Here is a 21,083-nt window from a genome sequence, read left to right on the forward strand (position 1 = left end):
TGCCTTTATCAGACAGAAAAGCTGTCATTAGCGCTGGCAAAAGAGGGGGAACCGGTGGCCATCAGGGTGGCACAACCGGTTTGTGGTGAACTGGCTGGGCAGCGGGGTTGCTGCCTGTGGCTGGCTCTGCCTGCCGGTCCCACCGCTTTTTCCTTATCTGCCGCCCCGGCACGATGCCTGTGGGTGCCAGGGAACGGGTGTCCAGCGGCACCGGTGGGGTTGGGAAGCCCCATTCGTGGTCTCCTGCCCCACGGTGGAAGCCCCGGGAGCTCCCGAGTGGTCAAACCTCCTCCTTTTCAGAGAGGTGAAGTTAAGGAAGGGGGAAAAAAGTAAGGAAAAAAGGGAAATGAAGGCAAAACCATCCCAACCCCTGAAAACAAAAAAAAAAAAAAAGAGAAAAGAAAGGCAGAGGAAAGAGTCTTCACCATGGTTGGGGCCATGGTATCCACATAAACGGCCCCATAAAGTTACGAAGCATTCACCACAGCTGGGAACAAGGTGTCTCCGTGAAAACGCCGTGAAATACCACAGCAGAGGACAAGGGTGTCACAATCAAAGCCCCACGAGATAACCAGCTTTTCCCACGGCCGGAGACAAGGCATCCCCATAAAAGGCCTCATTAGATGACACAGCCTTCACCACAGCTGGGGACGAGGTGTCCCCACAAAAACCCCATTTGACGGCACGACCTTTACTGCAGCTACGGACGAGGGTGTCCCTATAAAGCCCCATGAGATACCACAGCCTTCGCCATGGCTGGAGACGGGGCTGTCCACATAAGCCCCGTGAAATGACACAACCTTCGCACCCCGACGAGGCCACGCTCACCAAAACCCTACGGCAATCCACCCCCACCTCGGGACACCCCTTCCCGACCTCCAAAATGAGCCAGAAAATGGGGAACCCCCCCCCAAACGTTGCACAAAACGGAGCGTTACCCTCCTCCTCTCCCCAGGACAGCCATGAACAGGCCTCAGGGCTGTGCCTAGGCCCCAGTGAGGAAATGTGTCCGTGTGGGGCTGTTTTTGGGGGAAAAAACCCAAGATTCAGGGGAAAGGTGGGGGGGATAACACCACCAACGCTGGGGCCGCCGACCCCAGCATCGGCCATGGCAGTCCTAGTTTCTCCATGTGTTGGTTTATCTCAGCCAAGAGCCCCAAAATAACCTCCCCTTCACCCCCCCCCCCCCCAAAAAAAATCAGTCCCCCCTGGCCTCTTGCTGGAGGAAGGTACAGAAAGGGATAGCGAGCCCCAAAAACCTCCCAGTGGGGTTGGAGGCACCTCTGAAGGCCAGCTGGTCCAACCTCCCTGCTCATGATATCTCCATGGATGGAGACTCCACTGCTTCTCTGGGCAACCTTGTGCCACTGCTCAGTCACCTTCTCGGTGAAGAAGTGTTCCTTGATGTTCAGAAGAACCTCCTGGGTTTGTTTGTGCCCACCGCCTCACGTCCTGGCACTGGACACCACTGAGAAGAACATGGCTCCATCTTCATACCCTCCCTTCAGGTGTTTCTACCCATTGATAAGATCCCCCTGAACCTTGTTTTCTCCAGTCTCAGGTCTCACAGCCTTTCATAGAATCATAGAATCATTTAGGTTGGAAAAGACCTTCAAGATCATCGAGTCCAACCGTCAACCATGCCCACTAAACCATGTCCTGAAGTACCCCGTCTACTTGCTTTTTGAATACCTCCAGGGATGGTGGCTCAACCACTTCCTCCCAGGAGACATGCTCCAGTCTCTGCATCATCTTGGTGGCCCTTCGCTGGACCTGCCTCAGCGTCCATGTCTCGCACTGGGGAGCCCATCGCTGGACACAGCACTCCATGAGTGGCCCCAACAGCGCTGAGGGGCAGGATCACCTCCCTCAACCTCCTCCGACACTCCTCAACATTAACCCTTTTTGCCCTGAGGGCACATTGGCGGCTCACGGTCAAGCCTGTGCCCAACAGGACCTCCATGTCCTTTTCTACAGAGCTGCTTTCCAGCCTGGTGGTCCCCAGCACATCCTGGTGCCTGGGGCTGCTCCTCCCCAGGGGCAGGACTTTGCGCTTCCCCTGGTTGAACAAAACGGACTCAAGAGTTGGCTCTTGGCACCCAGCCGGGATGGAGCAGACCCTACCCAAACCTGCTGCTGGGAATAAGGACTGGCAAAGGGTGACAAGGAACAAGGTAACAGCCAAGGTGTCCATGGGTTGTGGTACCTTGGCTTCTGCTCCATCTCCCACCTACTCACCCAGTGCAGGATGAGGAGCTACCTCCAGCCCCACACGTGTCTCGGATGAACTGATCTGTGCCTCCTCTGCTGTACCCAGGACCAGGCAGAGCACCGAGCACAGCGCAGTTGTGCCACCCCGTCACAGTCAGAAGAGAACAGACAACACAGGCTACCAGGGAAGCATCACCTTCTTTAATTAAAAATAAAAATACAAGAGAAGTACCGCCTACCATGCAGATGTTGGAGGGCAGCTCCGGGCTGGGCAGAGGACGGGCTCCCTCTGCTGCGGACTCCTCTCCGCCAAAACCCCGCTCTTTGTGCTGAGCCTCCAAAACACGCCACAATGCCCTGCTGTGCTGGGAGCCCTGGAGAGCTCCTGCTCTGCTATGGGGGCTCGGCTCCTCCGCCCAGGGCTGTGCAAATGCAAAAGGAACAATCCCAGAGGGACCTGCAAGAGCCCGGAGCTCTCCTTGGCCTCCTCTTCCTCGCTCACCACCCCTGCAGGTCAGGAGGCAGAGGTGGCACCAGCATGAAGAAGACAGTCCTCGTGACACCGATCCTGCAGCCCAGGCCAGGACGGCCAGTGGCATCGGTGGAGGGGAGCTGAGGAAGCCCCGGGAAAGGCACAGTGGGAAGTGTATTTACAGATGGGAAATGTTTTAATTTAGCATTTCTGTCCCAAGAGCAAAGCTGAGGGTTTTTCACCCAAATGCAATGGTGTCGTCTGCAGGGCGCGGCCATCCAGCCAGCCCCTCCAGGGAGCCCCCGGGCCCTGTCATGCTCGTCGCGCCTTCTTGCTTTTCTTTTTCTCCTCTTTGACGGCAGTGTCATGGGCTTTCCTCTTCGCAGCAAGTTTGTTCGCCTGTGGAGAAACCCCCAAGACCCACAGTCAGACTGGTCTGCAGACACCGAGGGCTGCTGTACCCTTGGTCCCACCAAACTCTCCAGCTGTACGTGGGAGAGATGGACCCATCTGCTGCTGGCACCCAGGTCAGGCATGGGGCACAGAGAGGGGCAGCAGCTTCACTTGCTGAGCACAAGCCATGGCCTTGAGGGAGCACAAGGAGCTCTGCCCTGCCAGGGTCAAGAAACCGCAGCCTGGTGATGCTGGAGAAGAGGCTTGTAGAGCCTCACCCTTGCCCACCTTCACTCAGTGCCCTCACCAGGTACAGAGAAGAGTGGAAGGAGCAACCCAGAGCTGGCACAGTATCGGAAGCAGAGGCTGCTCCCTCTCCCCCAAGATACGGACAAACCCAGCTTTAGTGATCCGTAGCTGCAAGCTGATTTGGGAAGAGCTAGCACCAGGATCCAGGCAAGGCTCCTTGGCCCACAGCAGCCCTACGCTCGTACCTCTCGGACTTTGCGCTTCTTGCCAAACATGATCTTCTTGTAGAGGTATTTCTCCCTTTTCTTCATCATCATGATGGCCAGACGCTTCTCCTCGCTTTGCTGCTCCTGTTCCAGGCGCTGCTTGTCCTCCAGCCGCAGCTTGCCAGCAGTCACCTTCACAGGAAGCGCCTGCGGGGAGCCGGAAAGCTCAGGACCCTGGACACTGGGAACCCACCACCCTTCCCTGGGGACAGACGTTTCCACACCATTCACCAGGGGCCACAGAAGAGCCGCAGCACCCTCCAGACCAGGCAGCAGGTCCTGAGCATGAATGGCAGCTGCAGCTCATGAACATGGGTCCAGGACCCAGAAGTGTGGCGGCTGCCACAGGAGCAGCAGAGCCACAGCAGTCCCAGAACAGGGACACGGCCGGGATACCCCATAGTGAGCAGAGCCCCAGCAGGGACAGAGGTCACCAGCGTTGCCTCCTCCTGGGGGTCCCACCCTGCTGCCAGGCACCATACCTTGTTGCTCTGAGTCTTCTGCTCTTCCATCTTCTTTAATTTCATCTCCTCTTCTTTTTCAGACTCATCTTCCTCCTCCTCCTCCTCCTCTTTGTCATTCTCATCCTCCTCTTCCTCCTCTTCTTCCTCCTCCTCCTCACTCTCTTCATCTACAGAGACACCACCGTTACCAACAGGAGAGCAGTCGCTGGCCCTGGAGCAGGCACAGCTCTGCCAAGGCAGCAACACTGCCCGGCTCCTCGGCTCCTCAGCTCCTCCGTCCTCGGAGCCCCGCATCACCTGGGTTCTCGCCCCTCTGCATGGCCAGCAGCTTCAGCTTCTCAGGAGGGACGTAGTCTCCTTCCTGCTCCGTCACGAAGGGCGAGAGGTGCGGGGGCAGCAGCACGCCAGGGAAGTAGTCGACCACAGGGAGGCACAGCTTGGCATTGACGGAGTCGAAGACCCACTGAGGCTGCAGATAGTACCTGTGGGGCAGCGGGACACAGGCTCAGACCCTTTCCTCCCACCTCAGGCTCTGGAGCACACGGGGCCGCAAAGGAGCAGACAGAGCGTGGGACAGCTCTGGGATGGCCAGGGATACCCGCTAGCCCTCGTGGCCATTCTGGGGACAGGCCACCCGCCCCACTCACCTGCCAACAACCTGCTGCTCCACCCGGGGACGGTCAACAATCTGGTGGGTGATGGAGGGGTCGCTCACGTCGTAGGTGGCACCAATGCACAGGGACTTGTCCCAGGAGACCTGGCCGCCAAAGCACCTGCCAGCAAAACCCACTGAGGAGTCAGACAGGCAGGAGGGACCCTCAAGGTCACCTCGCCCACAGGACATCAGGCAGATTGGCCTCAAAGTCCTCACAGAGAGGCTGGGGGAGGCAAGCATGGCGTAGCAGGCCTGCCGAGGGAAAGCCTGCCCACCACGTACCGGATGATGAATGCCAGTGGCTCTCGAGGCACCTCCCTGTTGAGGAAGAACCGCAGCCCTTCAAACAGCTTTTTGTGCTTCTCCAGCGCCTCCTGCTCCTTCTTCCTCGCGTCCATCTGCTCTGCAGTCTCCTGCTCAGAGCAAAGCATTCAGCCCCCTCCCCAAGAACAGCCCTTGCCAAGCCCCTCTCTGCAAGGAGGGCTCTCGGATGCTGTCTCCATCCTCCTGCCGGTCCCTCCCAGCATCACACTAGGCCCTGCCAGCCTTTGCCGGGCACAAGACATACTGCAGACAGGATCGCCCAAGGCCAGGGCTGAGCCCCCCGCCCAGGGTCTTACCCCCTCCACTGGGAACTCATCCATCTCCACCTCGTCCTCGTGGGTCGGTGCCACCACACGGGCCAGGCTGGCGCTCAGAGCTGACAGTTTCTGCAGCAGGAAGAGACCAAGAAACTGTCACGCCCAGCCAGTGCTTTGGGGACGGGAAAAGGGGAAGGCTCATGGAGGAAGCAGAAGGCAATTTCTCAGAGCAAGAGGTCAAAAGACCTAGGGACTAGACAGATATTTAGCCTCCTCCATATACTGTCCCACCCTGCAGTGCCCAGCACTGGGGCTTCGGAGGGTCCCCTGCCATGCAGGGGGGAGGCCAGTGGCCCCTGAGGCCAAGCACAGCTCTTCCCTTGGCCAGCATGGGAGCGCAAGGAGTTTGGGACCAGTCCTCTCTGCCACGCAGGGATCAGGCTCCGCTCCTCGGTCCCCGCACGCCAAGCGCCCCACGCCAGGAGGAGGTCACCAAGACCACGCAGCGTCCTCCCACGGGCCACGGTGACGGCAGCGTCCCTCACCTCCAGGTAGCTCTCTGAATCCATGGCATACTCCTTGCCCTCTGCGGGCTTCAGCTCAACATCAGCCTGGCCGTCGATCTGGGGAGAAACAGAAAGGTGGGGTTGTAGCTCGCAAACCTAGAGCCCCCAAACATCCCCCCCTCTGCCACCCTGACCCTCCCAACATGGGCTCGCTTCCAACCACCCAGGCCAGGCGGTCCCACCAGGCTCAGGCCAGCGTGGCATGTCCCCAGAGCAGGTGGTGGCCTCACCTTGGGGGGGTAGAGCAGATTGAGGGAGTGGTAGAGGCGAAAGTTGACGAAGCCCAGCAGGGTGGTGTAAAACTCGGTGAAAGTGGCCATCACACGGTAATCCACATCTGTGGGGTGCTGCAAGCACATGGGAAGGGTTGAGGACCCAAGGACAAAGGACCGGAATCCCCTCTGCAGGGACAGGAGCCCGTCCCATCCACACAGGGAGGAGGGTCCTGCCCCCTTCACAGTGAGGTCTGGAGATCCTCAGCCACCACCAGCCCCTGGGCAGAGAGAGTTCTCCAGGCTGCTACACGGGGCCCCGCTGCCACCCCTCCGTGAAGGGACCTGCTCGGACAGATGGAGCACCTCATCCCGTCACAGATGGGGACCTTGCTGGCTTGCTCCAGGGACTCTGCTCCTCCAGGGGAGAAGTGCAGGCCGTGGCAAAGCCAGACAAGAGCAGGACAAGGAGCCAAACCCGGCAGGGACCCAGTCAGCCCCACAACAGCCAGAACTCAAGGGAGTGAGAAGTAATGCTGGCCAGGAAGGACATGGGTTGGCCGAGGAGATGGTGTGGGGTGAGGTGGGGAGGTGAGCCCCAGCACGGGCCATACCAAAGGCCACAAAGCTGGAAAGCCTCAACCCAACTCTGCCAAGCCCTGGAAAACCCAGGAGCAAAACAAGAGAGCACTGCTGTGACAGTGAACTCCTGCCTGCCAAGGATCTTGGCAAGGTGCAGCACAGCTGCGCAGCTGTCCTGGCACGGTGGCACCCACAGCTTTCCGCGCACCCTTCCACCTGGCCAGACTGCACAGGGGATGCAGCAGAACTACCCCACCCTGGCACAGGGTGCAGGGTCTGACTCGGCTCTTCCCTAAGTGCCACCAGCCCCATTCCTGCAAGTTAATCTTTAATTGCTGATTAAGGCACATTTTAATAATTGACACGAGGAAATAAGGAAACGGGGAGACTGGTACAGCCAGCCACAGGGGACACAGGTACAGCCATCTCGGGGGGGTAGGAGAGGGTTGTGTCCCCGCATGCCTCCCAGGCTGGGCCCCGTGGTCTCCACCACAGCCTCATCTGCCTCTGCAGCGCGAGAGCCACCGGACGGTCCCTCAATCCTTCCCCAGCCACAGGGAAGGAAGCAGCGAGGCAGCGGCAGCGCGGGTCCCGCACGGATCCCGCCGCGCTCTTCCCAGGTACTCACATCGTGGGCGAAGGTGTAAGGGGTGATCCAAGTGACGGGCTGCCCCAGCACCTCGGCCTGGTAGTAGATGCCCTTGATGGAGAGGAAGACCTGGCAGGGAATAGAGCAAGGGCTCAGAGGGAGGAAGGCCACGGATACTCCCTTGTCCCTGTCCTCATTAACCCTTCTCCCATCAGCACGTTCCATCAGGGGAGTGTCACAGGTGTCCCAGCAGGACTCGTTCCCCATCTGAAGCTGTCAGCACAGCTGGCCCGGTGCCCTCCTGGGGCACAAGTCCACCATCCCCGCCTCCACAGCCCCCCCGGGGCAGGGAGGTCTTGGCCCCGTCCCTCCCTGCAGCACCCACCTTGCGCAGGGAGCGGGAGGCGATGATGTAGTTGAGGAACTCCACGGCTAGGCGCCGGCAGAGCTGGATGGTTTGGACATGGCACTTGCCCGTCCGTGGGAAGGTAGAGAAGAGGAAGCACATGGAGAGGGCATCGTCCAGGTCCCGCAGCGCGTCTACGAAGGTTGGGTACCTGTGCCCGGGCAGGAGAAGGGAGAATCACATCCAGCCCCAGCGTCCACCAAAAGCTGCTGGGGCTGATGGAGACCTCAAGTGAGACAGGAGCGGGCACCATGGAGCATCCATCTCCCACAGGTCCCACCAAAGCTAGCGACTCACGGGGATGGGGTGTCCCTCCTGGGCACCGGGGAGCCCACAGTCACAGAGGGAGCTCCAAGCAGCTCCCTAGGGTTCAGGGCTCTCTGGGGAGCCAGGAAGCTCCCTGGCGAGGGGATGGCAACACCCTTGATTACAAAGTGGGTGAAAACAGGTTTTAGGGCACCCGCAAGGACTGAGTGTTGGGGAATCCCAGCCTGGACCCACCGAGAACAAGCGTGCCTGTGGCCTGCGGTGCAGCACACCAGCACGTGGTACTGCTCGGCCAGAGGGACAAAGCCCGGATGAAAGCTGCAGGACTCAAGCGCTGGCAGTCAGAGGGAGACCGCACAGCCCCACAGCTCAAGTGGCAGCGTGGCCGCCAGGTGCCCAGACCATTTCCCCTCCTGAGCACGCAGCTTGTTGGGGCAGTGCCTGCCTCTCGGTGCTGTTTCTCCCAGCACAGTGAGGTCCTGGACACCACCGGGACAACAGACAGACTTGCCAGAGCAGGTTCCCTCCCTCCTGGGTCCTCTCCTCTCTCACTGCCACCAAATTCACCAACTCTGTTAGCGTGATTCACCCTCCACCGTCCCTCCCTCCAAGGCTCTGCACCTTCCTGGAGATCCTGGAGACATCTAGGACACCCAGGCACTCCCTGCTCACTCATGCTTTGCTGCAGCCAGCGTGCAGCACGCTACAGCCTTCTCCTCCAGCCCAGAAACACTGGTTTCTGTCAAAACCCCCAGAATATATACGGGAGGTGGATTCCTACAGAGGGACAGACACGGCAAAGGCTCCACACGTCCAGGTGGCTGCAGGAAAAGCTCCTCCCTTAAAAGAGGACAGCTCTGCTGGGATTCGGCCGGCGGCTCACCTCTCCTTCACAATGTGGTCGAGCTTGTAGCTGGGTTTGTTGTCCTTCAGCCGGTCTACGGTGCTCCACTCACTCTTCCCATACGCCTTCCGGAGCTTCCGGACAAACACCTGCAGGGAGAGGGGGAGGCCAGGGGCTCTGCAGGAGAGGATGAGCCTCGAGCAGCCCCTTGGACACCACCCCGGGGGTCTCGTGCAGGATAATTACCTTATACTCCCGGAATTTGTTGACGATGGGCTCGTGAAGGAGGAATTTGATATCCTTGAGGAGATAGAAGGTCCTGGCTGCGGTGGAGCCTTTGTTCACCTTCTTCTTGTGTTTGGGCTCATGGGGGTAAATCCCCTTCAGGATGCAGAGGCGCCTGGTAATGGCAACGAGGGTGAGACACGCAGCATCTGTGCACCCAAAAGCAGAACACCCACACCCCCGGGACCCTTTCCTTCCGGTGCTCCCACCCCTCGGGAGGGGTGGGAAACCCCAAAACTCAACAGCCTGAAACCTCAGGACACCGCCACCACTCCCTACGGAAAAGGCCACCCCACGCACCCACCACGGGCTCAATCTCCTACTGCTCGTCCTGGAGGGGGGTCCGGGGAGAGGCTTGGGGGGGGTTCAGGGGATCCAGGGGGGGTCACAAGCACACCTGAAGTCGGGCAGGCTCAGCTGCAGCTTCTTCCGCGCCCTGTTGCGGGTGATGTAGTTGGTAGCGGATCCCCGCTCGTACTGGGGAGAGATGGGGGTGTCGGGGTCAGCACCGAGCGAGGGGAGCCCTGCGACCGGGAAGGGGGGGGCGGGAGGGGCAGCCCCGCAGCTCCCGGGGCTGGAAAGGGAGGAAAAACGGGAACCGGCGGGGGGAGAAACAGAAAGAGGCCACCAAGCACGGCCAGCTTGGGGGTGGGCGGGGGGGGGGAAAGACCGGCACCGGGTGTCACCGCATGGATGGACACCGGTACCGGAGAAGGGGGGGGCACCGGTACCGGAGAAAGGGGGATGAGCACGACAGGGGCGAGCACCGCTACCACGGCGGGGGGGGGAGGGGTGTTACCGGCACCGGAGATGGAGGGAGCAGACAGGGCCGAGCGCCGGTACCGGAGGGAGGGAGGGTACCGGGGCGGGAGGAGGCACCGGCCCCGGGGAGTGTGAATGTGGTAACGGGGAAAAGGGTGCTCCGGTGCCGGAGGGGAGATGTGTGGAGGCTGCCGGGCCGCCCCGCCGTACCTTCTTCTTCTCCAGCCCGCCCATGGCTGCTCCGCCGCCGCCGCCGCCGCTGCCCACGTGCTCCCGGCGCGCCGCAGGACCCCGGCCTGCCCGGGACCTGCCTGCGCCCGGGGTCCGCGATCTGCGCCCACCGGAGCCGCCCCACGCTGGTCATGGAAGCAGCGTGAGCAGCGTGGACAGCGCGAACAGAGCGGGCAGGGTGGGAAAAGCGGGCAGGACGGGCAGGACGCGGGGCAGGTCCGGGTCAGGCGCGCCGCGGACAGCCCGCTCGGCCCAGGCAGGAGGGAGAAGGGGTCCTGCGGCGAAGGGCACGCTGGGATATAGCGGGGCGGCGCGGAGCACGCCGGGATATATCGAGGCACTGGGATGTAGCGAGGCACCGGGCCTGGGGCGGCCCTGGGGGTCCTGGCCACCCGCGGGCACAGCGGAGCTGGGCAGGTCCCTGCCCGGGCCCTGGGGGTTCTCCCCAAGCTGAGAGCAGCCCCTGGGACCGGGGGCTCCGTCCTGCCTCCCCGGCCCCAGGGTACCGGCCCCAGGGTACCGGCCCCGGGGCTCCCTGTTCTGTAAGGGCCGTCGGTGGGGCGAGTGCGGGGGGTCCACGGGGGGAAGGCCCGGCTGCCTCGGCCTCCCTCAGCCCGAGCTCCGGCAGCTCCTGGCTGCCCCAGGCCCCATCCTTTCTCCCCCAGACTTTCCCCCCCTTCCTCGGAGGCAGCTGGACCCCGTATCCCCGCATGGCGAGTCTCCGGGGACCGGGGCATCTCCTGGGGGCCTGACGGATGCCCACGACAGGGGTTTGTCCATCCCAACCTGCCGGGGACCCCAGTCCCCGGGGCGCCAGCGAGCCTTCACGGGTGTCTGGGGGTCTCATCCCTGAGCTGGGATGGGTGAGGTGTCTCCGGGAGGGTTTCGTGGTCCTTGGGTTCCCAGCCTGATCCCATGGGTGGAATGTGAGTTTGTCTCGACGCCGTGCGGGCCCACGGTCAGCTTGGAGCTGAGCCGTGGTGCTGTTCCCCAGCAGGCAGAGACCCAAGCCCCAGCAGTGCCCGGAGACCCCCCCCACCTCCCCTTGGCTGCGGGGATTTACTTTTTGGGGTTCAGCACCCCCATACCCACCCCTCATCTGCCGAGCGGGGCTGATTAATCCTTGTTTTCAATAAAAAGCTAGTTTCTAGGTGAGCAGCGGAGTCATTGCTTTCCAAGGCTGCAGGGATGGAGGGTGCAGGATTTGGGGGGTTTTCATCCCTCTCTTGTTTTTTTTGGCTAACTTTGACTGGTGATTTTGTCTCAAATGCCTGCAGTTTGGGTCTCGCTGCCCCGGCCGTGGTGCAGAGGGCAAGGAGACCTCGATGCTCACGCAGTTCATGCCAGGTCAGGGAGCTGGGAGGAAAGAGCGGCTGTGAGCACTTATCTCTGCCCCGGCGTGGGGTGGTCCCACTTCCCTTTGCTTCGCCTCCAGCCAAAGTCCTTTCCTGTTTCTGCTGACTCGGCCCCGGTGTGCGGAAACGGCCTCTTGCAATACCGTCCCATCCCCAGCGGTGTCCTGGTTCGGCTCGGCCAGGCTCTGCCGGGCTGCCAGCTGTGCCGTGCCGTGGCACCCACCGCCCCGCTCCGGCATGTGGCTGCTCCTCATCCTGCTGCAGGCTGCGGTCCTGCCTGCCCAGCTCTGTGGTGAGTACGGCAGCTGGCCACCACCCAAAGTCCCCGGACCCCCACATCCCGCCTGGGGACCCCACTGGAGCCGAGGGTCTTGCCTGACCTGGCTGTGGCGGTGGAGAGGTCCCTGAGGAGCGGGGCTGGGGGGGACGGGCACCATCCTGTACTCCAGCCCCGTGTCCTGGCCCCGGGGAGGACGCTGACCTCATGACACCCCTCCAGTGATGAGTTTTCCAGGGCTGAGGTCTCCCCAGCGCCCGCCGGGGTTAAGCCTTACTCCTGTGCCCCCTTCCCCTGCCCAAAGCCCAGAGCCAACCTGCCCTGCTCCTACACCTGCAGCCCCCCACCTCCCACAGGTCCCGCAGGGTCCCTGGGGTCAGGGGTTTGAGCTCTGCATGCTCCCACTTCATGTCAGGTATCTTATTTTGTTTCTACCCCATTTTTTGGGGGGAGACATGAGGTTTTGGCACTTGAAGGAGGGCCACAAAGGGCACGGGGCTCACGGCAGGGTTGGGGGTGCTGGGTCTCCATTGCCACCGTGGCCCCACGCAGCCGGTGCCGGGGGCTGCAGATGCCATGAGGCAAGTGCTTGGGGTGGTCTTGGCCCCCTCACCCTCCGCTCCCTCTCCCCGGGGCCCTGGGGGGGTAGAAGCCCCAGGGGAGGCAGCGGCGGCGGTGCGGGCGCTGAGCGCCCGGCTGCTGGGGCTGGCGGTGGATCCGGCGCGGGACCCCGACCCCAGCGTCTACCTGGCCCTTCGCCTGGCCGGCGACCACGACCTACGCGGGGAGAAGCGGTACCTGGCGCGGCTGCAGGATGCCTTCCAGCACCGCTACGGCCGGTAGGTCCCAAGGGAGGACACTGGGTCCCCCCCGTGTACCCCTGGGGGACGTCCTCTGACCCCCACACCGCCCCAGCACTCATGCTGAGTCCCCACAGGAGCCTGCAGGCAGCTCTTCGGCCCCACGCTGCACCCCACAGCCACCCCCAGCAGGATGCTGTGGCCACTGAGCACACCACGTACGTGTGTGTGTCTGTCCCACGGGGACGGTCCCCTCCACCGGTGGGGTGACGGCCTCCCCGGTGTGGTGCCGCTGGCGAGAGCTGACATGGCGGCTTGCAGGAGGGCTGAGGCGGAGTGGCCGGAGACGGGGCGGCTGGCGCTGTACCTGCTGGGGCTACGGGCCACTTGTCCCCCACTGGAGCCCGGTCCCCAGCGCTCACTGGTGACATGGCTGAAGTACTACCTGGAGGAGGACTGGGCAGGTGAGAGCATCCCCACAGGGCGACCGTGGCAAGCACCCACTCATGCATCGGCACGTCCAGCCGCGGGGCCATCGGCTCGCCCTCGTGACACCACGCCTCGTCCCCAGGATCCCGGCAGCACGGCCACCCCCTCACCAGTTACTACCAGTACAGCCTGGGCGTTCTGGCACTGTGCGTCCACCACAAACGGGTGCGGGAGGAGGTGATCCGACGGCTGCTGGCAGCCGAGCACCACGGCAGGTTTGGGCACGCCGGCGGCAGCGCCGTGGGTAAGGGTCCTCCCCGGGGACGGACGGGACGGTGGCACCCCAGGGTGGGCGTGCAGCAGCTGGGGGTGACACTGTGTCTCTGCAGACACGGAGGCGGTGGCCGCGCTGGCGTTCGCCTGCCTGGAGCGGGAACGGACGGTGGGGGCCAGGCTGGCGGCGGAGCTGCGGGCGGCCGCGCGCAGGGTGAGGAGGAGGATGGTCGAGGGGCAGGGCCGGGACGGCTTCTTCGGCAACGTTTACAGCACGCCGTGGGCCATGCAGGTGGGTGTCACGTGCGGCGGTGGGGGGGTCTCCGAGGTGGGGTGTGGGTGCGAGCAGAGATGCGGGCGCAGGCATAAGCAGGGCTGCGGGTGCAAATGTGGGTGCCAGTGCAGATGTGGGCGCAGATACAGGCACAGATGTGGCTGTGGGTGCAGATGTGAATGCAGACGCAGGTGCGGGCATGGGTGCCCAGGCAAGAAGTAGTCGCCCAGGGCCCCGACCTGCCTCCTGCCCCAGGCCACTGCCCTGCCACCTTCCTCCCTCCTGCTCCCAGGTCTTCATCGCCATGGATGCGTGCCGGATGCAGCCGGCGTACAGCCGGGCCATGGCTGCGCTGCTGGAGAACCTGGACGCCTTCACCACTGCCGCAACCACGGCCCAGGTGCTGCCGGTGCTGCATGGCCGCTCTTACCTGGACATCGCCTCCATGCGCTGCCAGGAGGAGCCGGGTAGGAGCCGGGGTGGCGTGGGGTGATATGGGGGAGCTGGGATGGGGTTGGTGTGGATGCCACCGCGGCGGTGGCTTGGTGTCCATCGGTGCCGTGGCGGCTTCCTTCTCGCAGACACGCTGACGCCCCTCGGCCCCGAGCTGCCGCCCGAGATGCCGGGGAACGTGACGGTGCGGCTGGTGGTGGAGTGCCCCGAGCCGCGGTGTCCCCAGCACCGACTCTACGACCGGCCGGTGCCTGCACCCGCTGGTGCCTCCCTCCTGGACGTGCTCAGGGCAGCCGCCGTGCGGGGACCCCACAACTTCACGTACGTGGCCCCGCGTACCGGGGTTGGGGGGGATCCTCTGGGGTCCCTGGCTGTCACACCCGGGCTGGCCACGTGCCCCGCACCCGTGCCACGGTCTCACCCCGGTCCCCACCGCCTGGCTCCCTTGGCACCAGATCTGCCCCAGCGCCAGCAGTGCTGGACCCGGACCCTCACCCCCCCCTTTCCCACCCGCCAGGTTTGACACCCAGGACACCCCCCAGGGCCCCTTTCTGAGCAGGGTGCTGGGGCTGGAGGCTCGGCAGCAGAAGCGGAGCTACTGGCAGCTCCTCACTGCCCCCAGCACCAGCCTGCAGATGGGTGAGTGATGGGTGGGGGTCCCCAGGGGAGGCGTCGGGCGTCCCCGGGCAGCCCCCACGGCTGCTCTCCCACCTTCTCTCCGCAGGCATCGCCGACTACAGACCTCACGACGGGGAGACCCTCATCCTGCGCCTGAGCGAGTGGTAGAAGGCGAGCAGGGGGGTGATGGCAATGAAACTTCTGCCTTGGGAACAGGACCTGCCGGCTCCCTGCCTCCTGCTTTCCCTGCGCCCTGTGTGCCAGCACCCCAAATCCGCCCTGGGGAGGAGGAGGAGGAGGGGGGACACGCACAATGCCCTGTGTTGTACGGGCACGGTGGGTCGGGAGCAGCACCTGGACCAGCAGCTCCTCCGGTCCCGGCCCCACTCGGGGATGGGGCAGGCAGCCGCTGGGAGCAGCCAGTTTTGGGGTGCCCAAAGCAGCTGGTTTTGGGGAGGCCGAGCCAGTGTTGCTCGTCCCCAGCAAGCCGCCAGCCAGGGCTGTCCTCCTCTGTAGACCCTCTGGGGGGGGGCCCCCGGCCCTCCCCATTGAGCCCCCACCCACCCCGAGGACTCGGGGACCGCGGTGGCCCCAGTGCCACGCGCAGCCCGAGGGGGACCTCCTGCGCGTGTCCCAAACCTCCGTGATCCACCCCCCATCCCCAACCCTGGGATTTAATCCAACCCCAAAACCACTCAGGGGCAGCCGGTGGTGAACGGAGCCGGGGGTTGCGGTGTCCGGGGCAGGGGGTGCCGCTGCCGTTTGGGGTCAGGGTTGCCGATACCCGGGTGGGCGATGGGTCCCGGGTGGGTGGTGGGGAGCGATGGCGCCTGCACCGCCGCCCCGGCGTGAGTCAGCCAGGGGCTCTGACGCAGTCCCACCGCCGCCGCCGTCACCATGGAGGCCGCCGAGTGTTCCTGCTCCGGCTACCGCCGGCCAAAACCGTTCCGGCAGGGATGCGCGGGCCGCCGGTTCCCGGCAGGCCCCGCTGCACCGAGCGGCATCCCCGGGCGGGCACCCCAACGTGCCCCCCGGTACACCCACGCACCCCCGTGCCCCCCGCACGGGCGGCTGTGACGGTGACGCGGTGGCGGCGGCCCCGCGGGGAGGAGCCTCCCTCCCTCTGCTCCCCGCCATCACCAAACTTTCCGCTCGCTGCCGGCCGCCGGCGTTGCCTCCTTGGCACATGGCACCGGCACCCCGGGGCTGAGCCCTGCCAGCACCCCACCGGGTGGGTGACGCCACCGCCGCCGCCAGCGGGAGCTGGGGATCCGTTACTGTCGCCGCCGTTTACCGTCGCCGACTCCTCTGGGGCCGGCGGCTTTCGGCACGGGCGCGGGAGGACGGGGCAGAGCGGAGAGCGGCAGCGGGGGGAAGCGGAGCCGGCGCCCATGTGCCGGAGGTCCCGGCGGGGCGATGAAGCGGCGATGACAGCCGGCGAGGGGACCCTCCGGCCCTGGAAACCGGACCCCGGGCAGGCGGAGGGGGGTCGGCCGCCCCCCGTGCCATCGCTGCCCCTGACCCTCACCGTCCTGGCCTGGCTGGGCACCGGCACCACCATGGCCGGCCTCAACAAATGGATCTTCGCCACCCACGGTTTCCGCTACCCGCTGCTGCTGTCGTCCCTCCACATGCTGTCGGGGGTGGCCGTGGGGTACCCGCTGGGCTGGGCGCGGGGACCGCCGTCGCCGCCGTCCCCCCGTCCCCGCGCCAGGATCTACCTGCTCAGCCTCACCTTCTGCACCAGCGTGGCGTTGGGCAACCTGGGCTTGAGCTACGTGCAGCTGGACGTGGCGCAGGCGGTGGCCACCACCACCCCGCTGGTCACCCTCCTGCTGTCGGGGCTGCTGGGGGGCCGGCGGCATCACCCGCTGCAGTACGCCGCCATGGGACCCGTCTGCGCCGGGGCCGCCTGCAGCATCGCCGGCGGGCTCCGCATCTACCAGCCCGGCTGCGGATTCCTCCTGGCCGCCGCCGTCCTCCGCGCCCTCAAGTCCGTCCAGCAGAGTAAGTGCCGCCCGTCCCCATTCTGCACGACCGACCCGTGCTCCCCCCGCCCGGCACGGTGCCCCGGGGTGCTGGTGACGCTCCCTGCCCACCCTGGCCCCGGTGCCGCTCCTCTGCCGCTCCAACCCTCGTGGCATCCTGGCTCCGGTGCCGACCCCATGCCATCCCGGTCCCGGTGACGCCCCAGCAGCCTTTTAGCCCCAGTGCTGCCCCCGTTCCAGGGCCACCTGTTGCCCCCCTGGCCCTGGCATTGCTCGCTGCCCACCCTGGCTCTGGTGTCACCCCAGCCTCAGCACCATCCCCTCCCCACCCTGTCCCTGGGGCCACCCCAGTGTCACCCCAGCCCCAGTGCCACCCCACCCCAGTGTCACCCCAGCCCCAGTGCCATCCCTTGCCCACCCGGCTGCCCCCCCCACCAGGGCTGTGCCGTGATCCTGGGGACGTGACCCCGGTTTGTCGGTGACCTAGCCAACACCTTGGTGGCCCTGTGGTGGCCCACGGGCACTGCTGGCTCCCAGTGACACCGTCCCATGTCCCGGAGCCGTGGGGAGGTGGCAGTGCTTTAGTCTGGCACAGGGACACCCAAGCTGCCCCGTCCCCATCCCCGTGACTCCCCACGCCGAGTGGCATCGTCCCCCATGGCCGGGGACTCGCTCCGGCAGCCGCGGTGCCATCGGGACCGCGATGTCCTTGGCAGGCGTCGGAGAGGAGCCGGCCGGGTTGTTTTTTGGCCGGGAAGGGAGCGTTTCCTCCGGAGCTGGTGACTCAGGCGGGCACCGCGGGGGGACGGGCTCTGAGCGTGGGGCTGAGCGCCGGGCGCACGCCCCGTGCCGTCCCCGGGGGGAACCGACCGCTGGCGGCCGTACCGAGGGGTGCTACGGCCACCCGAAGGACATCGCCGCCTGGCACCCACCCTGGTCCCCTTGTCACCCGTGGGACATGGGAGAGTGGACGGGGGCTGTTCCGTCCCACGCCCCCCCTCCCCGTGCATGCCTGTGCGTGGCAGCCGGCCCGGCTGTGCCCGCTGTCCCCGGGTGACTCTGGGGGGGGACACACGGGGACACAGAGGGGACGGGCCACGCGCCCAGAAATGTCACTGCCGGCTGCAAAATCGGCTGAGAAAAGAGGATGGGTGGGACGGGGGTGGAAGCCACGTTTGCTCCAAAACGGGATGAAAAAACTGCCCCGTCCAACCCTGCCCTGTGGCACCCTGGACCCCCAAATTGGGGGAAACCCCCAAACCGGGGGACCCCCTGAAGCAGGGCACCCCCAGCCCCATGGAAGAGCTCCCCCCGCCCCCCCGCCTGCCTCCCATTTCCCCCTTCCCAGGGATTTCTTAACCACTCGGGCACCGAGCGGGGTGTCCCCGCCGGGATGTTCCGTCTGTCCTGCTGACTGTCCCCATCCACCCCCCGCCAGGTCTGCTGCTGCAGGAGGACCGGCTGGACGCCCTCTCCCTGCTCTGCCTGACCTCCCTGCCCAGTTTCTGCCTGCTTTTCGGGGCGGCCGTGGCACTGGAAGTGGGTCCCTCCTGGGAGGGCGTCCTGCGTTACGACGGCACCCTCTGGGCCTGCGTCCTGCTCAGCTGCCTGGGCTCCGTCCTTTACAACTTGGCCACTTTCTGCGTCCTCTCCCTCACCTCCGCCCTCACCGTCCACGTCCTGGGCAACGTCACCGCGGTGGGCAACCTGCTCCTCTCCCGCCTCCTCTTTGGCAGCCACCTGAGCGGGCTCAGCTACCTGGGCATCGGGCTGATGCTGGCCGGGATGTTCATGTACCACCAACCGGACCTCATCGCGGCACGGTGGGCGGCGTGGCCCGGACGGGGCACCCCCAGGAGGGAGTAGGGTCCCCGCTGGGGACGGGGGAAGGACGGGGAGGCTGCAAGCGTGTGGGCGAGCAGGGCTCTGCGGGCGCACGGGAGGGCTGGCGTGCACGGCTGCGTGTGCGCGCCGGCGCGCTGCGGTGCACGGTGCTGAGCACGCGGGTGTGCCGGCGCGCACGGCTCTGCGTGCGCACACGGGTACGCCGGTGCGCGTGGCCCTGCGCGCGCACACGCGTGCCAGCGTGCACAGCTTGGTGCGGACGCGTGTTTTCTGGCGTGCGCGGCTCTGCGTGGCACCGCGCACGTGGACGTGCCGGTTCGCACAAGCTCTTTGTGCGCGCGCGGCTTGGTGCACGCGCGTGCTGCTGTGCATGGCGCCGCGCGTGCGCGTGTCGGTATGCGCAGCTCCACGTGCACGTGTCTACTGCTGTGCACGGCACTGTGCGTCCGTGCGTGCTGGTGCGCACGTGCGTCTTGGTGTGCGCAGCTCTGCACGCGTGCGTGTTGATGTGCACGGGCTCTGCATTTGCAAGTGGGTCTGTGTGCCCGTGGACGTGTCTGGGTGTGCACAGGCTCTGCAGGTGTGAGCAGGTCTGCGTGTGGCTATGTGTGCATGGGTGTTGGTGGGTGAAGGCTCTGCGTGTGCAAGTCAGTCTGATGCACGTGGGCACACGTGCATTGGTATAGACTCTATGTATGAATGTGTCTGCGTGCACGGCTCTACCTGTGTGTGGGCATGTGTGTGCTGGCGTGCACAGGTTCTGTGAGCGCATGTGCAAGCGTGTTGCTGTGTGTGCAGAGCCTTGTGTGCAGGTGTGCACATGTATTGGTGTGCAGAGGCTCTGTGCGTGCATCCCCGCATGCAGCTCTGTGCACGGGAGCATGCATGCGTCGGTGTGTGCAGGCTCTGCATGTGCAAGCAGATCTCATGCGTGTGGGCAGGGGTGTGCTGCTGTGCACAGGTACTGCGTGCACAAGTGTGTGCAGAGCCTTACGTGCAGGTGTGCACAGGTGTGTTGGTGTGCACGGCCTCTGCGCGCACATCGGCACAGATCGTGTGTGTGCAAATGCACCTCCGTGTGTGCACAGCTCTGCGTGTGTGTGTGGGTGTGTGTGCATGTGTACAAGTGCGTGTGCGTGTGTGTGCACTTGTGTGTGTGTTTGCACGTGTGTGTGCATCACTACTGAGCTCTGCTGGCTGGAGTAAACCCGGGGCTGCGTGTACGCGCGGTTCTTGTGGCTGAACAGGACACCCAGGGTCGGGCCGGGTGAGCGTCCCCTCTCCTGTCCCCAACCCCACCGTGTCGTGCTGATCCCACGGGGGTGCCGGCGGTGCTGCCGGCATTGTCGTCGTCCCCACCGTGTCCTCCCGGCCACCACGGCTCCGGCTCCAGCCCCATCCCTCCCAGTTTGCCGTGGCCGGAGCAGGGCACGGCACACTCTCTCCTCAGCAAAGGGACATCCCAGCGTGTGTACGCCCTGGCACCGACGCCGGCACACACGAGCGTGCACGCTCCGACGGGCGCACCAGCACCACCGCGTGCGGCGTCCGTGGTGGCTGCTGCCGCACTCACCGTCTCTGCGCCGGGGGCCAAAGGACTCGGCTCTGATTGCACTTGTCCTGAAATAAAGCTCTATTTTTGTCGTACTCCACCCTTGGCTCCGGGGTTCAATCTCCCACCTATCGTGGCAGGAAGGGAGGAACCACCCGGTGTCGGGATGGGAAACTGAGGCACAGAAATGCCTCGGGAAGACCTAGATCCCCGGGGCGAAGCCGGGGCCGCCGTACCCACCGTGGTTGGTGCCTCCATACCCCAGTGCAGGGACAGCCGCGGTTTAGCAGCCCCGGGGCTGGCCCTGGGACCCTCGTGCAGGACACGGGAGGGACGCGGTGACGGGGAGCGGAGTCACCGTCCGCACGTGTCCGGAGAAGGTCCAGTCCTGCTGGGAGCTGGCACCGTCCGCCCGCAGCACGGCTTCGCCCTGCCTCGGGGCAGCGTGACGCTGGGGAGCATCCTGTCCCCTGGCGTCACCCGGCCGGTCCTTCTCCAGCCCTGTGACTCACATCACCCCGCAAACACAACCCCATCCCTCTGGAAACTCCCAGCTGGCTCCCGCCCTCTTTCCCAAACAGCAATTTTCTTCCACTCGTCAGGGCGGTGAGTTTTGGGGCCGATTCCAGAAGCGTCCTGGGATCGGCTCCTTCCCCAGCGCACGGCGAAGGAAGGGCAGCTTGCCAGGTCGCCGCGGTGCGCCTACCGCCGGTGCCACCTTCGTTTTCCATAACAGGGAAGGTCGAAAGTCGTTTTGGTTTTCTGGTTCCTTTCAAAAGGCGAGTCCCGGTGCGGTCTCAGGGATGGGGCTGGGGGAAATTCCCCTCCCAGGTGTTCCCGGGACCTCCCACCCACGCTGTCCCCTGCCAGGGGACGGGAGAAGCGGGACCTGCAAACCAGCCCGCAAGCGGCATCACTGGGTCGAGAAGCCATTCCCTGGGGAACGCCCGCCCATCCCGGCCCCCTGACTCATTTGCTGGCACTGGGGTCTACCCGGATCCTGCCTGCATCCGTGGCTTTGCCTTGTCTGCCCTGGTTTTAGTGCCTTGTGGTGCTGGCCCCGTGCCTCGCTGCTCCCGGGAATGCGGCCGGCCGCTGCCGGGTGTCCCTGTGCAGGCTGGTGGCTGGAGCTGGGCTGGGCACGGGGGTCCCGTGGGCAGCATTTGTGCCGGGGTTGGGGGCTT

At 64.9% G+C, this 21,083-nt stretch overlaps 3 protein-coding genes across 5 annotated transcripts; 2 read left to right on the top strand and 1 right to left on the bottom strand.

The window, feature by feature from the left end:
• Positions 1–2,397: 2,397 nt before the first annotated feature.
• On the bottom strand, positions 2,398–10,108 carry PES1 (pescadillo ribosomal biogenesis factor 1). The gene is made up of 15 exons (XM_069795428.1): positions 10,015–10,108; positions 9,440–9,519; positions 9,004–9,157; positions 8,797–8,906; positions 7,626–7,797; positions 7,280–7,369; positions 6,088–6,204; positions 5,837–5,914; positions 5,331–5,420; positions 4,993–5,123; positions 4,703–4,828; positions 4,353–4,537; positions 4,074–4,222; positions 3,571–3,738; positions 2,398–3,082 (listed from the first exon to the last, which is right to left on the bottom strand). Exons 1-15 carry the CDS (start codon positions 10,036–10,038, stop codon positions 2,996–2,998), a joined length of 1,761 nt encoding a protein of 586 aa, XP_069651529.1. The 5' UTR covers positions 10,039–10,108; the 3' UTR covers positions 2,398–2,995.
• A 246-nt stretch (positions 10,109–10,354) lies between these two features.
• Positions 10,355–14,732, top strand: TCN2 (transcobalamin 2). Of its 3 annotated transcripts, none has more exons than XM_069795430.1 (11): positions 10,355–11,382; positions 11,471–11,682; positions 12,317–12,506; positions 12,605–12,685; positions 12,789–12,931; positions 13,039–13,200; positions 13,286–13,461; positions 13,736–13,910; positions 14,025–14,217; positions 14,414–14,535; positions 14,621–14,732. In XM_069795430.1, the coding sequence occupies exons 1-11, from the start codon at positions 11,303–11,305 to the stop codon at positions 14,680–14,682; spliced, it is 1,596 nt and encodes a 531-aa protein (XP_069651531.1). In that variant the 5' UTR covers positions 10,355–11,302; the 3' UTR covers positions 14,683–14,732. The 3 variants fall into 3 exon arrangements, with proteins under 3 accessions (XP_069651531.1, XP_069651533.1, XP_069651532.1); XM_069795432.1 differs by having other exon boundaries at positions 12,792–12,931; XM_069795431.1 differs by having other exon boundaries at positions 12,320–12,506.
• Positions 14,733–15,234: 502 nt separating this feature from the next.
• SLC35E4 (solute carrier family 35 member E4) lies at positions 15,235–18,524 on the top strand. Its single transcript, XM_069795433.1, has 2 exons — positions 15,235–16,521; positions 17,941–18,524. Exons 1-2 carry the CDS (start codon positions 15,471–15,473, stop codon positions 18,366–18,368), a joined length of 1,479 nt encoding a protein of 492 aa, XP_069651534.1. The 5' UTR covers positions 15,235–15,470; the 3' UTR covers positions 18,369–18,524.
• Positions 18,525–21,083: the final 2,559 nt, after the last annotated feature.

Source organism: Haliaeetus albicilla, chromosome 10, assembly GCF_947461875.1.
Source record: "Haliaeetus albicilla chromosome 10, bHalAlb1.1, whole genome shotgun sequence".
In the NCBI taxonomy this organism is placed as follows: Eukaryota; Metazoa; Chordata; class Aves; order Accipitriformes; family Accipitridae; genus Haliaeetus; species Haliaeetus albicilla.